General features: G+C 36.5%; 1 protein-coding gene across 2 annotated transcripts; it reads left to right on the forward strand.

Annotated features, from left to right (window-relative positions):
• Positions 1-325: 325 nt before the first annotated feature.
• Positions 326-20,932, forward strand: BCS1L_1 (mitochondrial chaperone; the record flags this gene model as incomplete). Of its 2 annotated transcripts, XM_051208831.1 has the most annotated exons (8): positions 326-7,296; positions 7,333-9,220; positions 10,775-13,863; positions 15,612-15,729; positions 16,729-16,833; positions 18,014-18,187; positions 18,231-18,686; positions 20,464-20,932. In XM_051208831.1, 5 exons carry the CDS (start codon positions 13,309-13,311, stop codon positions 18,341-18,343), a joined length of 1,065 nt encoding a protein of 354 aa, XP_051074234.1. In that variant the 3' UTR covers positions 18,344-18,686; positions 20,464-20,932. The 2 variants fall into 2 exon arrangements, with proteins under 2 accessions (XP_051074234.1, XP_012800631.2); XM_012945177.3 differs by lacking the exons at positions 326-7,296; positions 7,333-9,220 and having other exon boundaries at positions 13,309-13,863; positions 18,231-18,339.
• Positions 20,933-22,194: the final 1,262 nt, after the last annotated feature.

Below are 22,194 nucleotides of genomic sequence, written 5' to 3' on the forward strand. Positions count from 1 at the left end.
CAGCTAGATGAGTCCACTAAAACATATGGTCAGCATCCAATGTCGAAAACTTACAGTGCTATTTATTTTGGGGATTTATTTACCGCTACAATTAATTGCCAACTAAGATCTCTAGTTTCCAGGGTCGAATTTGATTCCCCTTTCGTGTTTGCAATAATAGCGCCGGGGTAAATCCTAGTACTGATACTGCTTTACTTTTTAGATGAAAGGTCAGTAATAAGTAACTTCGCTAGTCATTCGGGAGCTTAAGTATAAGTTTTTGTATTAGGATGAGAAATTTAGTTACCCTTGGTAGAATTTTCGAAGTGCCAGTCCAACTATATAGCGTGTTGCGAACTTACTTTTATATGACTAGCTTGAAAAGTATTTCCATAAGTACTAATTGCCACAGTTCTCCCCCGGTCAGATCTGCAATATTTTCAAGTTTTTTGAGAAAATAATTGTTTAAGTAAACTCATCAAGGTGCAATATCACATTGTTGGACCTTGAAGTAACATTCTCGTGTTGGGAGCTAATGCAAATTCTTCGCACAACTCTGAAAGCATATTGTGATTTTATTCTTTTACTGATGATTCTCAACATTTTTGGTTCACACACTTCTTGTTTAGTTTGATACCGTTATTACAATTATCTCCGCTTAACACAGGCGTTCTATAAATAAAAGCTATTTAATTCACAACCACTGATGTAAAATCAATATACGAGGGATTTAGTTCGATTATAAGCGCAGTTGTAAATAATTATCACTTGTGTAACGTTTATGAACCTCAACTGCGCTTAGTTCCTGCTACATATGTTTCTACTCTGTATATATACAGAGTATTACCTAAGTATACTTAGGTAATGTACTGTAGTATATTGCTTACTGTATCATATTGACGGGAAAGGCGTAACTCAAAGATGAAATGTTTTGTAAGGTTTCTGAAGAATGGAAAGTTAACCGTGCGAAGAATTCTCATTTCTAACTAACCCTGTCCTGTCTAAATAACTTTTTGGTGAACTGCAAGCACTTTTAGTGATTTAGAAAAGACTAGTGAAATCTAGTGTTTTTTATGACTTGGGGTGTGAGGTGGAATTCTTCTCCTATCCCTCTACCCTGGAATAAATCCATAATGGCAGACGAATTTCTAATTTCTTGATCTAAGATAGCATTATCAGTCAGTTTTTTCATTGAAGACTAAAACTGACTCAGCGTATAAACAATATACTTAGTGGTGGATGTTAACATCTGAATGCAGGGTCCAAATATCATGAAGTGGAAAACAATTTATGGTGACAATTGAATAATATATCCTACTTTGATGATTAGTCTTGCAATTAAAGGCCTTAACAACTTATACTAGAGTTGTTACATAGACTCAAGGACTCGGCTGAGTTTTATTGACTTATGTAATTTAAGTCATAAGCCAGGTAACTAAGTAGTACTTTCGCTTTTAATATACCACTTGGGATCGCATTATATTGTTATGTTGCTTTGAGACATGTCTTTTTAAAGTGAACGACAGTGTGTCTCTATATACTAAGATTGCAATAAGCAGTGTTGATGTTACCCTTTGGATGTCGAATGGAAAGTCCACTATGTATAAGCACTTACCATGATTTGACTGTCTTTCCAAAAAGAACTGGGATAATATGCAGCATAAACATAAAAGTATGACAATCATCCTCCATTTCAATAGTTATTAGCTGACTAATCCCGGGACGGTCTAGGGAAAGCTGATTTATGCGTCATGAACTTCCTTTGTACCATCTTTGTGATGATCCATCTAAGGGATTTCAGAAAATCCTAAAACACAGAATCAAACCTTAACAAAATAAGATGTAGGAGTAAATATTTAACAGCTGTCAGGCCAGCAGTCGGTCAGCCGCAACGTAGGACCAGGCACACATATGCATCAGTCCAAGTTGCCATACCTCATTAGCACAACAAAATGTACGCCGAATTCATAGAAGTAGTTGCTTCAATGGTAGTGACAAATATAAAAAATTGCATGTAAAGATATGGTACAGGATGAAAGAATTAATTGGTACAAAGAAAGGTATGAAGCAACTTTAATCTTATGGTTTAAGGGAAGACAGAGTGTATACACCTACGCCATTGTGATCGATCCTGAACCATGTCACCCAGAGTCTCCAAACATTCGTTACGATAGTCACGCGGACCCCAACCAAGTAGTCTGCATCTACCAACATGGCTAAGACGAGGAGTTGGTGACTTCAAGCTCTGATGCCACGTTTTGGTTTGGCTGCCCCTAACTTTCTTCTAGCCGTCTCCAACATTAGTCAGCATTGTGCGCCGTGGTAATTGGTGGTTGGACATGTGCAATACGTCACCCAACCATCTCAGTCGATGAAGATTCATAACCTCATCAACTGATTTACCATCATTCCCTAATACCCTGCGTCTAATCTGACTATTACTTACCCAGTGATCCCAACAGACCCAAGTAATATTTCTAAGGCATCTGTAATCAAATACCTGTAGCTTACGAATATCTTCTGCTCTTAGTGGCCATGTTTTGCAGCCGTAAAGTAGAATAGAACGGACTGCCGCGCAGTATACTCGTCCTTTTATTGATAGACTGATATCTCGCCTTCGCCAAAGGTGACGTAAGTTGGCAAAAGCCAATCGAGCTTTTCGAATCCGTGCTGAGATTTCGTCCGATACCAACCCATTAGGGCTGATCAGACTTCCAAGTTAAGTAAAGTTGTCAACGCGTTCGACTACTTCACTCCCTATCCTTAGTTCGGGTGTTGACTCAGACCAGTCCTGAAGCAACAACTTGCATTTAGAGTGAGAGAAGTGCATTCCAAACATTCTGGCATTGTTGCTCAGTGCTACCGAAAGACTCAGCATTTTATCAGCGTCTTCACCAAACAGGACTATGTCATCCGCGTATTCTAAGTCGATAAGTGGACCTCCTGGAAGAAGATCAACACCCGAGAATTCAGTAGACGAGAATGTTATTTCCATCAATAAGTCTATGATGAAGTTAAACAAAAATGGAGAAAGTGGACAGCCTTGACGGACACCACTTGAGGTTGCAAAAGCAGATGAAAGTTCGCCATAAGCTCTGACTCGACTAGTAGTGTTCGAGTAAAGAGCCTTCACAAGGTTTATGTACTTCTGTGGTGCACTTTTCGATGACAGACACTGCCACAGAATCTCGCGGTCTACCGAGTCAAATGCTGCTTTTAAATCAAGAAAGACCACCATTGTCGGACGCCGATAAGTATGTCTGTGTTCTAGAACCTGACGAATGGTGAATATGTGGTCGATGCAGCCACGACCAGGTCTGAAGCCAGCTTGATTCTCTCGTGTTTGCGGTTCACGAGTCCTAGTTAAGCGTCTGATAATTATCGAGGCTAGTATTTTAGATACTATATTAGTTAAACTAATCCCTCTATGGTTGTCACAGGATGATTTTGACCCTCTCTTATATATTGGGACGATAAGTGATTGTGACCAGTCAGATGGGATAACGTCTAACTCCCAGATCTTAGTTAAAATATTCGTCAACCTAGTCGCTAAACTTGGACCACCATCTTTAAAGACCTCTGGAGACAATCCATCTGCCCTTCCTCGTTTCAGATTAACTATAGCCTTTTGAACTTCTGCTAGAGTTGGGGAACCTATTTCAATGCTCCATTCACACTGTCTGGGAATGGAGGGTAGTTGTAGAGTAGCTGAAGGCCAGCTGAACTGTTCTCTGAAATGTTCCGCCCATCGTTCTAAACGTCTGGACTGGGAGCAGATGAGTATCGTCTTTTTCCGAAATAGTCTGACTTACACTTGACTTATTAATTCCAGTTTCTTTTATTAGTCTGTAGAGCTGTCTTGTGTTCCCTATAGTCGCCGCCTTTTCCATCTCTTTTGCTTTCGTTGCCCACCACTGCTCACGGTCGTTCCTTAGACTTTTGGTTAACCTAGATCTAATTTGTTGTTGCTCTTCATCGTGTTCAGAGCCTGATGGGATGAGTTTACGAGAATCCATCAGTGCAATAGACCTTGAGGAAATCCATTGGTTCTTTGTAACCCTGTGGTTTAAACCACTGATAGATGTCACTGTTGTTTCCACAGCTGTTTGTAAATCTTTCCAAGCGGCATCTGGGTCAGCCTCGTTGTTCTCGATGATTGTTGAGGCTAGTATTTTAGGTGCTATTTTAGTCAAACTAATCCCTCTATGATTACCACAGGATGATTTTGACCCCTTCTTTAATATTGGGGCAGATGGGATTCATGGGATGGATATTCAAAACACCAACTTTACTTACAGCTAAAATGTCAACAAATTTCATACCTTTCATTTTTTTCCAATAAAACAAGAACAGTATAAATGAAATAGTAGGAATTTGTTCATTATGTGGATTCTTTTTAAAAGTTTGAAGTCTAAAACATCGATATCAATTTTTCGAAAAACGGTATGTGGACACTTTATTAATGTTCATACAAAAAGTATCAATAAAAACAATAATATAGAAATAGGAAAATTGAAGGTAAAAGATGTAAAAGCAGTTGAATGGGTCATTTGTTATACTGTTGAAACGGACAATAGTGACTATAAATAATACACCTTTACTAGGAAACGATTATGTATTGTTAAAACTACTAAAAATAAGGTTATTGATAACTTAACGAGCACTAATCAAAATACGATAAATGCAGTGCATCTGTTAATGGTTTAAACTATTTTTTCTAGTTAGCCTTTTTGCTTCATATACACAAGGAGTTGCATTGATGCTATCCAAACAAACACAGAATGCACTTATAGGATGGGAATCTCATGGACCCAGGATCCTCAAAACCTTCTTCAAAACAAAGAACGAAAGAATCACGATGAATGTTATCAAATGTTATACACCCGCCAATGATAACAATGACGACGATAAAGATCAGTTCTACGAGAGGCTTCAATCGATCATAGTGAAGGGCTCAGAAAAGGACCTGACCATACTGACGGAAGGCCTAAACGCCAAAGTTGGAATGGACAACACCAGGTACGGAAATATCATGGGACGACATGGACTGAGAGAGAGAAACGAGAATGGTGAGAGATTTGCAAACCTATGTGCATTCAACAAATTGGTCATTGGTGGCACAAGGTTCTCGCAAAAACGCATGCACAAAGCCACACGGATTTCACCGGGTCACACTACACAGAACCAAATCGACCATATCTGCACCAATAAAAAGTTAAGAAGGACGACGAAGGACGTGAGAACCAAGAAAGGAGCTGATATATCACCAGACCATCATTTGCTGGCCGCCAAGATGAAACCGAAACTCAAGAAGCACTGGACAGCGGAGTGGACAACACTACAAAAGTTTAATACGACGTTTCTTCGGGATACCGACAGACTCAACAAATCCAAGATGTCCCTCAGCAATAGGTTCCAAGCCTTTCACGGTCTAATTAATGGAGAGGGGACTACCATAGCGAACAGCTGGAAGGGGGTCAAGGAGGCAGCCACTTCAAAATGTCATGAGGTTCTGGGCCACAAGAAGCACCATCACAGGTAATGGATCACAGTTAATACACTGGATAAGATTCAAGAAAGGAGGAACAAGAAAGCAGCAATCAATATCAGCCGAACAAGAGCAGAGAAAGCCAAGTCACAAGCTGAATACACAAAAGGAAACAAGCAAGTAAAGAGAAGCATCAGAGCCGACAAACGTAAATATATGGAGGATTTAGCAATGACGGCGGAAAAGGGTGCAAGAGAAGGAAACATGAGACGATTGTATGACACAACAATGAAACTCGCTGGAAATTATCGTAAACCAGAACGACCAGTGAAAAGCAGGGAAGGTAATATAATCACCAACATTGAAGAACAGTGAAACACGTGAGTAGAGCACTTTAAGGAACACTTGAGTCGACCAGCCCCACTGAACCCGCCCAACATCGATGCAACACCTACGGACTCCCCAATCAATGTTGCCCCACCAACAATTGAAACCAACATGACGATCAGACAAATCGAGAACGGAAAAGTAGCGGTACCAGACAGACGTGGCAGTAACTGCAAGTATGCTTCACGTTCTGTTCAACAAGATTTGGGAGGAAGAACAAGTGTCGATGGACTGGAAAGAAGGGCACCTTATCAAGATGCCAACGGAAGGAAATCTGTACAAGTGTGAAAACTACAGAGGCATCACACTACTGTCAGTACCAGGAAAGGTTTCTAACAGGGTGTTGCTAAACCAAATGAAAGACTCAGTAGACACCCAACTTCGAGATCGACAGGCTGGATTTCGTACGGATCGATCGTGCACAGACCAAATCGTGACACTACTGATCATCGTTGAGTCAGGCAAGGTTGCTTACTCTCACCCTTCCTCTTTCTCCTGGTGATCGACTGGATTATGAAGACGTCAACATGTAGGGGAAGCATGGGATATAGTGAACAACTAGGATACAGCTGGACTGTTTAGACTTCGAAGATGGTCTGGCTCTTATATCGCACACTCAACAAAAAAAACAGGAGGACACGACCAGTGCAACAGCAGTAGGTCTCAACATACACAAAGGGAAAAGCAAGATTCTCCGATACAACACAGCATGCAACAATCGAATCACACTTGACGGAGAAGCTTTGGAAGATGTAAAAACCTTTACATATTTGGGCAGCATCATTGATGAACAGGGTGGATCTGATGCAGATGTGAAGGCGCGGATCGGCAAAGCAAGAGCACCATATCTACAACTGAAGAACATCTAGAGCTGAGATTTCTAGTTCTTACAGGCTAACTATATGGCACTTAGCTAAGTATGTATATTGTTATTTGGTAATTGAAAGCCTAAAAAAATAAAACATTTGAGCGACTTTATTCATGAAGAAAATGGGATGTTCAGTGTATACTTTTTCTCACCTCTATCGTGTAGAGGGAATCATTGTTATTCTGTAAATCTATTTATCATAATATACGTTCTATGTTATGCTTTTTTCTAGTTCTTTGCTACCTGGTTTATCTTATTCAGTCTCATTCTTCAATAATCTTTCACCACTCTTAGTATGAACCGAAAAAATTGTAGTCGATTCAGATATGAATCAGATTTTATGTCTGTGATTATCAACTGACTATAGTTTTACTCAGTAATCGTGTAATAGTCTGACACAGTGTATCTTGCCCAATTAATAGCTGTATTTTCCTCTTTTAGACTGTATGGGAGTTATTTTGTATCATTCGGACATTGCTCAAGTGGGTTTGTGCGACTCGATGTAGGCTTGCTGTTTTTCTCTGTATTTTTCTGCTGACAGTTTTCTTGTATACCATCGGGAAACAGCATCAAAGTAATTTGTGTATGGTTGTAAACTTTGTTATTCCAGGAAGTTACGATAGTCATGTGAATAAACCCATTTTGTACATAATTACTGCTACATACCAAAGAAACGTTCAACGTGCAGAACTTACAAGAATGTGTAACACTCTACGTAATCTGAAGGATATTTTATGGATTCTTGTAGAAGATAGCACAGAACCTTCATGGTAGTCTTTCTTTGGTTTGGTATTTAGTATGTTGTTTGATCAGTCATTTATATCTTAATATACACTTTTGTTCATGAAACTACTAATTGAGTTCAATTAGATGAAAGCCTTATACCTTTTAATTGCTCTTTTTTGAATTTAACTTGGTTGTTGCTAGTCGCATCTACCTTAGTGAAGTTTTTTCTAACTATTTGAAATATGATAATGTGATAAGTGTACTTTATTCTCTTTTAGGGTTGTATCAAATATTTTAGATGATTGTGGTGTCCCTTTTGTACACCTAAACATCCCAACACCACAGTCAGAAAAACCTAAAGTGAATGAACCCTTTTGGTTTCGTCCTAAGGGCATACTTCAACGTAATCTTGGACTACAATGGTTGCGCCAGAATCTTATTTTAGGTAGAAACAAAGGTGTCTTATACATCGCCGATGATGACAACTCCTATAATTTACGTATTTTTGAGGAAGTAAGTTTATAAATTTTTGTATGCTTAATTTTCATCATACTAAATTAATGCAGCTTATGGACACTTTCTTTTTTTTCACTCCATTAATTGTCAGTTCCTGTCAGAAAAAACCACGATTGGTCAGGATAGTTGGTCAAAGTTATTGACATACCAACTGTTCTGTTTTATACCTTAAGGTGAGACTTGGTTCAAGTTCGGTTATAATTAACGACAATTCTACTGAGCTATATCGTTTGCTCAGATTCTACTAGGGCTGGTAGGTCGGTTAGAAGCGCAAATAATTTATTTGCGGAAGAGATCGTACCATCAAGTTTATCAGAGAGTATCGGAAGTTAGGTATTTCTCATAAATAACTAGCGTCTTAGATCCTGACTTCTCATAAATTGGGTGAACATTTAGAAAGCACGAGTCATATGAACAGCTTTACTACCTTTGTCGAATAGACCAGGTTTCACAGAACTGAAGTAGGACTCTGCACTAACATGGTTCTACATAGATACTGAAAATGGTACAACAGTCCTGTAGATAATGGGAAGAAAAGAGTGAATTTTAATAGATAGGCTTTTAAATCGACAAATCAATTACTTCTTGTCTTAGTTTGCCGGATATTAATAAATTAGGGATATAAAGTTTTTTATTTCCTAGTGTTACAAAGTGCCATTTGAAATGTCTGTTTAAGCAGGACAAAAGGATGTCAGTCTGTCTCACTTCCAAATGTTTCAAGCCCTGGTATTTTTTCTCCGCTGTTTCATTACCAAAATAAACTACTTCGCTAGCACATATTTCATAAATTAGTCACTAAATAACAAATTCATGGCAGAGTATTAAAGCTCAAAAACATTAGTAGTTTTCATCTGGAAATGCAAATAAAAGCTTGACTAGAAAAAAAAGATATTAACTTCTTTGTACCGTTTATTGATTAAATTTAAGTATGAAAAGTTCATCCATAACTTCAGATGCGTGGTACAAACAAAGTTTCAACATGGCCGGTTGGATTTGCAGGTGAACTCCCATGGGAGGGTTGTGTGACGTCTAAAAATCGGACGCACATTATAAGTATGTGGTCAGTATACAAACCCGAGCGTCCTTTTCCAATTGATATGGCAGGATTTGCAGTTAATATTGATCTTATTCTTCAACACAAGAATGCTGGATTTGACTACAAACGTTTACGTGGAATGCAGGAATCACAATTTTTGTTAGATCTTGGTTTAAAAAATTGGAGAGAATTGGAACCACTAGCAGATGGTTGTCGGAAGGTAAGTTGTACTGTTCTCAAATTTTATTATGCGTATGCTGGTACCTGTTGTTGATCCATATCCATCTTTATGTAGTAGGTCACTTGTCGGATCGCGAAAGGGTTTTTGACATTTTAGTGGTATTCACTACACTTATTTTGAAATATGCAGTGTAAAAATCTTAATGTGTCGTGAAATTTCGTCGTAAAATTGGATTCAATACCTAACCTCTGCTTTGATTGTTCGATCACCTAAACTTTTCATGTGGTTGTTTATTATTTGGCCACTTCATTATATTTGTCTGTTCAATTACCAATATTGTGTTTTACAGCTGCAGTTATTCTGTGTGCACTCAACTGACTAGCACAAGCATTCAAGCTGAATATTATCTATTTATTATTAACCTAAGACGTTGATTTCAAGAATGATAGAGAATGAAAACAATAATGGCAACAATGCGGGTTTTGATTGTTCATAATGATAGATATTTCATAACTGATAAGAAATCGACAACCGGAAGCATTGACACTAAACTAGAAACAATAAAAATTATAGCGTTAACATAAATGAATACTTGAAACTAGATGATGTTCGTAGACTAATAGTATATGATCATAGATGCCTTCAGAGTGTTTCTCGTGGATGTTGGAACCACCAACCAATGTTGAAGTTAGATACATTGTACTAGGTGAGAATGACAAATTTATTGATGAGGCGGTAAATATCTGTTGACTGTAATAATCAGGTCATGTACTACCTACACCCAACCACCAACGATGATGACGTGTAGCAGTAGGTCGAAAGAAAGCTAACGGTAACCAAACTTAGACTTTACATCAGTCCTTAAAGTCACCGACTATTGGATGAAGCTATATAGATGAGTGTAGGCGGCTGGGTAATATCTGCGCGATTTTCGTAACCAATGATTAGAGACTTTGGGTGATTTAGCGGGGCAGGTGCACTCAATGTTTATCTTCTCTCAAATCTTAAGTTTCTAGATTTTTTTGTGACTTCTTTACTTCATGAATCCATATTTTCTTGAATGCTATCTTCTGTACTTAGTGTTTCCTAATACTGCTAACACTGTGCTGCTTATACGTCTTCTTCCTGTGATGTGATGTAGCAACTTGAATCGATGCACAAATATCCTAGGTTTTAGAAGAGAAGCGAAAAATCATCTCTTTCGCTGTTGCTAAAATTGTTAACATAATCTGAGCATTCACTAATATCATATTACATGTACATTCGTATAATTATTCAGCTTATTTTATTCCAAATACTTTTTACAATCTCCAGACATAATACAGTTATTATTTTTCGCTTGATAGTAATTTACCACAGTAACTAATTCACCAAGCATATGAGTGTGTGCCTCTCTCTAAGTATGAGGACTAGTGATACTATCCAGTAGTTCAATCTCAAGCAGATAAAGCGGGGTTTGAAATTGGGATTTAGTAACTGCAAACCACTCCGCTAATAATAAAATAGTATTCGTAATATATTGATTCCTTAGTATCATTTAATCTGAAACCATCTTCCAGCTGTACAACTATCTCTTTTTTACTTTTCACCTAGATCCTAGTGTGGCATACACGTACAGCAGAACCACTTTTAACACTATGGAATAAACTGGAATCGCAAGGAGTTATAGCTCCACCTATAGATGATTGGCCCTAAAATATGTAGTATGATTCTAAAAGAAAACAATTATAATCTGTCTGTCAAAATACTTTTTACTTAGGCAGTATTCACTTATTCAATCAACTGTATTCAAAAGAAACCAAAAGTTACATCCAAACGTCATACATAATCATTCAAATTGTTCATAATATAACGCATACATTTTCTTATGTAAATAATATATAGTTTGTATCATATTACTTATTATTTATAGAAATAAAATATTTTTGAATTTCTATCATTTTTGTATATATTCTGAGTTGCTCTTCTCAATTGTTTATTTGTAATTGTGATTGTTTTAATTCCTTTTGATAAATAGTAGTTATTGTGTATAATTTATTCAGTTCGGTTTTTTTAAAACAAAATCCTTGCTATCACACAACGAAGCTATATGGAAATCAACAATTACTGTGTAGTTTGATCAGCCAATGAGAAACGTGGTTTTCACGAATTGAGTTTTCAATTCAAACAGCTTCCGCATAATTTCCGTTTTGTATTCGTGTGATGAATTAAAGAGATAACTACGTACATGTCTGAAGTTCACAGAGTACTGAACACGAAGTTTACAATGAAATACGCTATTCTAGTCTAATTAGTTTACTTTGTACTCACTAAGACCGCTTTTACTGTATTTCTATTCTTATATATATTTCGTGTACCTATAATTGGTTGCCTATCCAGTTATTTAAATATTATTTTGTTATTACTGCAACTCCCATCTCATCATATTGTTTTGTACGTGATTGGTGTTGATATGATTATTAATTCCTATCGATTATTGCATACAGTACAGTATAATTTTTCAAGTCAAACAGTGGTAATTTCGACTCTCAGTTTGATATACAAACGCGTACGAATTATACTGATTTATATTGGCTATTATATCAAGTTTTTCCTACACTTGTTTACTATCTTTTGGATTGTGTACTTTGTATCTGTTGTTTCCATTGCATCCTGTATTTTCTAGAGTATAGTAATTCTACTTGGACATAAATAAAATTGATGGCTTTCATAGGAAATATGGAGTTGTATTTTCCTCATATTAGACTTTCAAATCTGACTTTATTTAATGATTCATTTGCATGACCGTTTCATATAGTTTCACCTTATGAACTAGATAGATTATAACACTTGTTTTCCCTTTCTCAGTGAAATCATGTTAGTAATGGGATAATGAGACGGAATTTGTCATATTCTTCCTTTCATTTGTGGTAAGGTAAGTCAGTTGTAACATGAAGACTACAATGAATTTCGTCTCATTTTCCTGTTACTGGCGTGATCTCCATGAGAAAAGAATACTGAGTAACTAAACAACATGATAAAAGTAACTGGTTTATCTTATATATTTCTGATGAGTTACCCTAGGAGTAATTAAAAGCTTATAGTGCATATTACTGGGAACACATCACAGTAATTTATTGCTCTGCAGTCTGTTGATGATATCTTCGCTCCATAAAGTGGGTCATATTTCGTGTTTCGATTTTCATATTTTCTGGACTTTCGATGGGAAGACTTGCTGCTGAAGGCGCTTCAAGTTTCTTTTTCATTATCAATATTTCAGACCTATGTAAATCTTTCCATTCCCATCCACACTTTGAACTGTGCTGACTACTCTACACCTTTTACACTTTAAAGTTCATAGTAATTAGGATGACGTGGATAAGGTAAACTTTATAAATCGTACTTGATTTTCGATCCTGCCTGATATAACAGATTAGTCAGTTGTATATTACAACAGGTTATTAAGTTAGTCCATTAATTCTGGTTTCGCTTCTTCTAATTCACGTCAATCACTGTCGTTGTTCAATGAGTTCCGATTCCTCCATAGACTTAAATTTACTAACTTGGCTAATTCATCGTATAAATGCCATTTATATTCGCAGCAAAAAGTCATTGCTTTTCGAATAAGGATTATATATGTTGCCGTTAGATAGATGTTCTGTATTTAAGTAGTCGAATTTAGATAACTATTTTATACATGCAGCAATAGAACGAGACCATCTTAGATTTGATAGAAAAGATATTTCTCTCCAACCATAAATAGTGGTATGTAAAAGTATTTTTTTCGATAATTCGTCTTTCCCTAGTAAAATTTCTTTTGTACGCTGAAACTGTTGTCCATATATAGTACAAAACTCAAGACAACATGAATGGTATGACCTCCAATCCATTTCATAGTGATATACACTTTCGAACTCATCAATGTTCAACACTAGGCGGGCAAAAAGTGCCATCACTTTGGCATTTCAATAATCAATAATAGTGTCTCATTAAACTATTATGAGAAGTAGATATTTTGAAACTTCGTAGATTCCTAATATCTTCCTGTTTGATGTTGTGAACAGGTTGTGTAACTGTAGTCTTTTCTTAACATTGCTTTTAACTTTATAAACTATAGTTTACTTTTTATTGGGACATATTTTAGGACAATGGAAATCGTACAGGATTTGGCAGCCTCCACTTTGAAAGATAATCCATACTTTAGTGCCGGTGCTGGGCTATTTGGAGTTGGGATAGGAATGGCTGCCCTTAGAAGAATGAGTCAAGTTATAAACCTTCTCGTTCGCCGTAATCTCACTTTAACTTTAGAAGTAGCCAGTCATGATAAGGCTTATCCCTGGGTTTTACATTGGATTACGCTGAAATCTAATGGACCGTTAATGAAAGGTGGAAAAAACAAAATAGGTGGTACAAGTCAACACTTAAGTGTTGAAACTAGTGTAGTACGTACAGAAGGCGGGCGAATCAAAGCTGCATTCGGCTTTGTGCCTAGCGTTGGCGTTCACTATATGGTTCACCAAATGAAATTAATCCGAATTGAACGTGTTCGTGCTCAACAATCCTTACAAGGTGCTACTGTAGCTCCATTCGAAAGTGTAACTCTTACGACGTTCGGTCGCAACGCCAGATTTTTTATTGATTTGCTCGAGGAGGCTAGAGAAGAAGCTCTTGCACGTGAAAAGGGTTGGACCGTTGTTTACAAGGTAATTAAGGCACATATGTACTGACCCTTTTTCGTGTTTAATTTTCACAATTATCATATATTCTGATCTTACTCTAATGTCGAAAAAAATTTATCAAACTAATTGTCGTTACTATTGAATATCAGTTTTACCATATTACTAACGTGATTATTTTCACAAACGGTTCATTTTTATGTTGAATATTTCCTACAGAAATAGCATCTACAGGACTTAAAAATGCATAACTACAAATAATTAAATTAACGATATTGTGCAAACTTCCCACGTTGAAAAGTTTAATGTGCGAGTTACACTTGTAATAATATAGCAGTGAAGTGTTTCATCTAAAATATATATGTTTGACTTTCCATATTACACTACTCCAAAGATATTGGAGTAAGAGATTTCTGGAATTTATATAATTATATTTTCATCCTATTGTGGGACTCGTCAGCAGTGCGCATCCACGATCCCGCTCGCGGGACTGAAACCCAGGGCCTTTAGTCTCGCGCGCGAACGCTTAACCTACTGGACCACTGAGCCGGCATCCAATGGTGTTAATGTCTAACCTCAACCAATCCACGAGATTGCGCGACCATCTTCCATTGTACTGAGGTAGATACCTATCTCTACCCGACACGGATGAGCTCCACATCAGTCGGTTCATGATTTCAATCAAAAACTTAATAATCTCCACAACCCCTATACTGATAATTATCATGTGCTTACTAGTGACTAGCTTCGTGAGGGAATTCTTAGAGTTCTAGTGAGAAGCCGTGACCAGTGGAGCTAATTGGTGTCGGGTAGAGACAGGTATCTACCTCAGTACAATGGAAGATGGTCGTGCAATTTCGTGGATTGGTTGAGGTTAGACATTAACACCATTGGATGCCGGCTCAGTGGTCCAGTAGGTTAAGCGTTCGCGCGCGAGACTAGAGGCCCTGGGTTCGAATCCCGCGAGCGGGATCGTGGACGCGCACTTCTGAGGAGTCCCAAAATGGGACGAAACGACCTTTCCAGCGCTTTCAGGTTTTCAATGGTGGTCTAACGTCAATCGGTTCATGATCTCAATAAAAAAATTAGTTTGTTTGATTATTTTACATATTCTGAAGAATATCTGTTTAAGTAGTTGTTTAGTAGAACTGATATTGTTTTTCTAAATTCATTTTCCGTTCATAAATTATCGTTGTCATTTACTACTCAGAAATGATAATCATACGGTTTTTTAGGTTAACTTGTGATCTGACAATTTGAATGCATAAAAAAGTGAATCATAAACGGACGTTTTCGTTTAGGACGATTCTTAATATATTAGTCTCATAGCTGTACACTTATTTGATTGCAAGAAAATAATTCAGGCTTCCTCTGTGATTTTTTTCTAAGCAGTCAACACACAAAAGATTTTCGTTATGTAATTGTCTAGATGCTAGAAGTTTCCTACTCAATTCTTACGGAAACACTTGTGGTTTTATGATATAATTTACCTAGGGTATGTATAGATTGTCTTCTAATTTCCGTCGGCCATATCGGTTCATATAAGAACATAATAAGTGTAATAATCGTACGAAGAAGTCGTTTTTGGTTTTAGGTTTTTCCAGTACAATGAATGTATCTACCTCAAAGAACAGAGACGTACTTAGGATTACTTATTGGTAATGAGTAGATAATTGATTCCACTTAATTATTGCTTCAATTTAATTTTTAGTTATACTTGTTGGATGCAAGAATTATGTGTATAATTTTAGTTATTTGCTATTTATACGGTGTAGGCTGTTGGTTCAGAATGGCGCCAGTTTGGTTATCCTCGTCCACGTCGACCTTTAAATTCTGTCATACTGCGTGATGGTATAGCTGAAACTATTGTAGCTGATGTCAAAGAGTTTGTTGGTAGGTAAGCTTTTCAAAAGCAAGTTGTTATATTTTATTTTAGTCATTATTTATCTCTTGTAGTTGATGAGGCTATCGATGAGAATAATAAATAGTGAATGATATATTAGTTAAACAATAATCCAGGAAAATTTTTGTTTCAGATCTCCCTCATAATAGAACGGGGAAAATTACTGATAAGTAATAAATCTAACTATTTCTCCACACCTTATATGTTTTGTATTAGATTCGATTTGCTAAATACTGATCAATATCCCATTTTTACAATAAAATGTTACTTTCTCACCGTGTATGTCCCGTGAACTTATGGTAAATTTTGATCAGTATGTGAATTCTTGTTATGTTTCAATTGGTTTCGAATCAGTTTTCACCATGATTGTTCTAATATAGGTGTTTATATTACTGATGAAGCTCTTAGTGCATATAAGATCAGTATGAATAATTTCAAGTCGTTTCATTTGTCATTGTTATTTCGTATTTCGTTGTTTGAAATACAACCTATTGAACTTTATCGATCATTACAAAGAGCGTAGATTCTCATAAGAGACACTCCTCGTTTTAGACCCGTATTAATTATGTGAATCGTATAACACTACCGTCAATCCTTTGTCACAATAGCTTGATAGAATGATAATTATTCCCTGAGTTGATCTGGGAATAATAACATTTCTTGACGTTTGTCAGATACTTTCGCTGACGTCAATTGTAGAAATGTAATTAAATCATTCTCAAGTTTTATCAAGCATCTAAATGAAAGCACAGTATGTCTAAATAAATCACGTGTTGAAATTCAAGGAACTAACTGACAGCGTTTATTGCAGATGTTTAAAAATCAGCATCTATCCGTTAACTGTAGTTCGGTATTGAAATTAAGTCATGATAGTCCTTTCTTAAAAAATTTCCTTGTTATGAAATAAGTGTAGCGATTACTAAGCAATCTCTCACTACCGTATTCTTTTGGACACCAATTTTCCGTTTTTTCTTTCTATTGTCGTTTAGACAACCAGGCCTGGTACACTGATCGTGGTATACCATATCATCGTGGTTATTTATTATATGGACCACCAGGATGTGGCAAAACTAGTTTCATAACAGCTTTGGCAGGTAACATATATACTACTTATCAGCTCGTAGTTTTTATGATCATTATGTGACAATATCAGGAGGGTGTGGTTTTAAAAAAATTCAAATAGCAGATTTATAATCATGTAAGCATTTCAGTGGAAAGTATGAATCTGACTAATTGTAAAATATATCAACAGAACGGTTCTTCACCTAGAATTAGTATGTAATATGTTGACATTGTTACGAATGTTAGAACAGTCATTTGCCACACTTTTTCGTTCAATTACAATGGAATAAATCGTTTCCCAGATGAACCTTTTTAAAGATATGTATACATATTTTGTGTTTCACCTTTTCATTCTCTGTTCGATTTGCACTGAAATTTGTTGTTCATTTAATATTTCAATAAAAATAATGGTCATTTGTCAAGATAAATTTTAATGCTTAACCCTGAATAAATAGAACTATAACGCGTCGTACAAGCTATTCGTATTCATAAATTTAAACAAATCAAGACCGAAAATATTTACAGAATGCAGTGAATTCACCACATTTCATTACTTCCTTTTCAGCTACATACGAACCAATAATTTTAGTTGGTTCCAACTTTGATATATTTACTTCAATTTTATAAATAGAGTGACATCAATACACAAGCTCACATACTGAAAACGTATTTCAAATCTAAATATGCAAATGTTTATTTTTTTCATCAAAGTAGTTGATCCAAATGATAAACTGAATTTGCTATGTGAATGATTGTGGATTTTATATTAAGCTTAGATTAATTTCTTACCAAAAGAGGTACCTAAAAACGGTTTTCAGCATATCATCTCTCACCTTCTTTAACATCTTAGTATAATTCCATTATTTGTTAATCTTAAAAGATCCATTTATATGTAGACAATTTTACCGTTATTGGATTATCATTTTCGTAATATCAGAAACAAATGTCCGTTGGTTAAGTTGTCACAGCTCACGTCATCGCAGCGTGTGCAAGGATCTATGATTATCAAATTGACTCATATTTTCAAAGATGATATTTCTTTTTTGAGGTTGATTATTACCAAGTATTTTTTATTAGAGTCCCTTGAAATTATATGAATTAGGGGTCTCATTTTGTTTTTACTGTAGCTTGTATAAGTTTTAACAATTTGTTTGCTAAACCTAATGAATATAACAATGAATGACTTAATCAATTTCTGAAATTATTTTCTAGGCCATTTAGATTATAGCATTAGCATATTAAATTTAAGCGAATTCGGCATGACGGCAGATCGATTAGATCATTTATTAACGCATGCACCGCTTCAAACTATCATCTTACTTGAGGATATTGACGCAGCAGTGCACAGTCGTAACACATCAAATAATGATCTACTTCATAGCAAAGGTTGGTTTCGTTTAGTTTTTATCGTTTAATTAATGTCATTTAGCTTATGAAGGTATGCCAACACTCACTTTAAGTGGATTGTTAAATGCACTAGATGGTGTAACCTCGACGGATGGTCGCATCATATTCATGACTACAAACTATATCGATCGGTGAGTATCTGAATTATTGCATACAAACTTTTTTCCCATATTAACTCTCATTTCCCAGGTGCAGGTTTGTGTAATTTTATTTAGATCATATTATCCAGTAATTCAAACCGAAGTAGACGGAGTGGCGTTCTAACCTGCTTCTTGGTAGATAAAAGTTAAACTCCTCGGCCATAGTCGATACTTTGAACAACTATCAGTAAAGTTGGAATAATTTCTTCTTCACTACAACTGGTTCATAGTGAAATTATGTATTTTAAATTTCATTTATTCGTAAATAAAATTTTCATATTGGTAATCATTAATGAACAAATTCAAAACAAACTGACACTATAGTAGGTAGAACAGAGGTAATTATCAATCGCTGAATTTAATTTTTTTTCTGTTATGCTTAGGTGTTATTTATAGTTTATCTATTTATTTAACAACATGAAACTTGGCACAACATAGTACTAAATAATAAAATGTGTCTGGAAGTATAGATAACATTGTAAGAAAAAGGAAGTGCATTTGGATAGAAAGGAGTGATAGTTAATCATTAACATGAACATTATATCAAGAGGAGAGATATTTACGCATACAAACAATTAAACCCGGAATTATTTCAGCTAAAAAAGTTCCTTTGACATTTATGAAGAATGTTGGGAAAATTAAAGCAGAATTGCCATTTTTTCTGTCCTGAATCAAGTTCGATAACGTTTGAGTTGGATCACCTCTAGGACCTCGAACGGAGCGGTGGTGAACCGGCAGGTGCTTCTCCTACACTGCTTAACTCAAATGATGGTGACAACCCGTAAACCTCTCCGCATTTCCTAATCAGTCCCAGCGTCGGGAATTAATACAAAATGTGTAAGCCGCTGAGGTGACATGTCCAGCCAACCGAAGCCAATGTTTCAGGGCAGTGAAATCAATTGAGTTATCGTCACTATGTCCAAACAAGCATTATCAAACATAGTGTTGCTATTACCTGTTGTGAAAACCCCTCCGAAACAACAACGACTGAACACAGAGTCGTATGACATCCTCGACTTGCAGATGCCAGGTTTTGAAGCATGGATTAAAACTACTCTCATTTCCATAGTATCCCGCACCAAAACTATGATTCTCCTGAAGAATAGCAATATGGTTTCGTTTCGATTGATGGTAGTCTCAGAACACGCCATACTAGAAGACGTTTACCGTGCACTCATTACAAGTCATGGTAACCTGACTTGGTGGTGCTGTGTTCTCTAAGCTGAAATGGCTTAGTTGTAAAGCTTTCACTGGCTTGATGGTGTCTTTCAGAAAGAGAATGAAAACCTCGCGACTAAAATTTTCAGCTTTAGGGATAGAACACCACCAAAACCCAATCAATATTTGGTTTTAGTTTGGATGGTTCTCGATAACACTTCGAAAATACTGAAACTGAACTACAAATATCCTCTATCTCAAAATATTAATCAATCCATGTTTCCCCCCTTTCTTTACATTTTTATCCTACTTTTGACGTAAAACAATACAATTTTAACTTACCTGCAGAGATGCATAAATGAAAAAAAGTTAAGTCATAAAGAGATGTGTTCAATATAGATTTCTTTTGGTTGCTTGTGTATCTGAAGGGTGTACATATGTATAGTCGTTGAGGATTTTTATAAACACTTTATTTCGAACAATATAGTCCAATATTGTTTACTTCAAAATATCATACAACTAAACAAAGTCAGCGTTATATGCATTACTTTTTAGATTCGTCTGTCGCTTAACCAGGAAGCTTCACACAAATGAAATAAGAGCCTGGCTTCAGCGATAAAGATTTTTTTACAATAAGTGTGACTTGGGTGTTTTTCTGAATGGTCTCACAAATAGCTTGTCATATAAACAAGCCAAACTAGGGGGTTCTCGTGACATTTGCACTAATGCTTGCTTAAGTCATCACCTAGTACTTTACGGATGATCAGCAACGGCAGTCTATTCACGCATAAATTTACTAGCAACGTAATAACTGTATTACTTGGTCGGGTTCGATAATACACTCGTGTTACTGGTCTTTATTTCGTTATTATTATTGCTGATGTAATAACTCCACCTGCAGCTTTGTAGAATACTTGTAGTTAATTTGTTGATTCACCGTTTTTTTTTTACTGACAGACTTGATCCTGCTCTAATACGACCCGGTCGCGTTGATATGCGTGTACGAGTTGACGTTTGCGACTCGTCTCAACTAATGCGCATGTTTAGTCGATTTTACCCACAGTGGACGTCGTCTGACATTAATAATTTAGCTCAAAAGTTTGCAAGTCTATTAAAGGATACACCTTTGAGTTCAGCACAAGTTCAAGGTTATTTGCTGTTGCATAAAGATGACCCTTTAAAAGCAATTAGTAATATAAATCAACTGTTGTCTCCGTATGATTCATAAATTTTTAATCTTATACCCAGTGATACGCTTAAAATGTAACGTAATTTAGATTCTCAGGATGGTTTAGATTATTGTTGATTAATCCCATTCAAATTGTTTGTTGTTTATAATCTTGTGTACATAATCTATGTTTTTAATCAAATAAAGAAATTCGTATGAAAAGGTTAGTTAAAATATCCAAATTTCTACTTGAAATGTGAATTATTATCCAAAAGTTTTCAGTAAACTAGTTATCTGAATATACGGATGAAATCTATCTGTCATAAATTGTGATTGGGGATATATTGATTTCAAAATTCCTCTAATTCGAACTTGATGGACCGGTAGCTGACACGAAACACTCCGACTATAATTCCCAACGTAGTGGTAGACGGAGAAGTTAGTAGAAACAGGAAATTCAAGGGGATAGATTTCAAATGAAACGACCCAGTATAATAGCATCAAAACATGATTTTGGGACACTCAAATTAGGAAACTAAAAATGAGAATAGCTAAACAGATAACAGCGAATTTCATTGCGGAAAAATGAATTCGCAGTTAATGTTACATTTAAAAACCGACATTTGAAAAGAGCTAAAATCTCCTTAGCAGTGCACAATCATACCCAGTAGTTGGTTCACACGAATTAAATCGCATAATAGTGTGAGTTTTATCCCGACTGTTTTTTTCTACCTTGATGTGGTGATCGGGCTTGCCTATCGTAATGAACGGATCGAGCTATACTGGCTGGAACAATCGTTCCTCAAGGCCCTACCATGCCAGATAGGTCAGTTGAAGAACGGTAAGATTAAAAGCAGCAGACCCAAAGGCGATGCCGTACTGCTGACTGTACAGAGGCGGGGCAGCATTAAGGTGTTTCCTTCAGACAACCAACATAACTGCAGTGCTGCCTTCCCACAAAAAAGAGGGGTTAGAAAAGCTCGACCCTAAAAATACCTCGCCTTATCCCACGAATATCCGTCTCCGGTGGTAAGGTCCCAACACGTACGCAGCCAACATGGAAACTCACAAAAGGTCATGTATGACCGGCCTCAAGCGGTTGCCCCTTGGGCACCGCAGTCACGCTCTCAGGTCACTAAGACCTCTAATCCAATATCATTTTCAGATACCTCCAAAAGAACCCTTCCACTTTGTGTGCGACCGGGCAGTGATAACGGCCCTCATACATCTAAAAGCACTCAAGACCACTTTATTCATTATCAACCAGCCTGGTTAGCCCTAATGGGTTGGTTTCTGACGAAATTTCTGCACGGATTTGGAAAGTCCGTTTGGCCTTTGCCATCTTACGTCACCTATGACGAAGGCAGGATATCCGTCTCACACTTAAGGGACAAGTATACTGCGCGGCAGTTCGTTCTATTCTACTTTACGGCTGCAAAACATGGCCACTAAGAGCAGAAGATATTCGTAAGCTACAGGTATTTGATTACAGATGCCTTAGAAATATTACTTGGGTCTGT

The sequence above is a fragment of the Schistosoma haematobium genome, chromosome 1, assembly GCF_000699445.3.
Source record: "Schistosoma haematobium chromosome 1, whole genome shotgun sequence".
Lineage (NCBI taxonomy): Eukaryota > Metazoa > Platyhelminthes > Trematoda > Strigeidida > Schistosomatidae > Schistosoma > Schistosoma haematobium.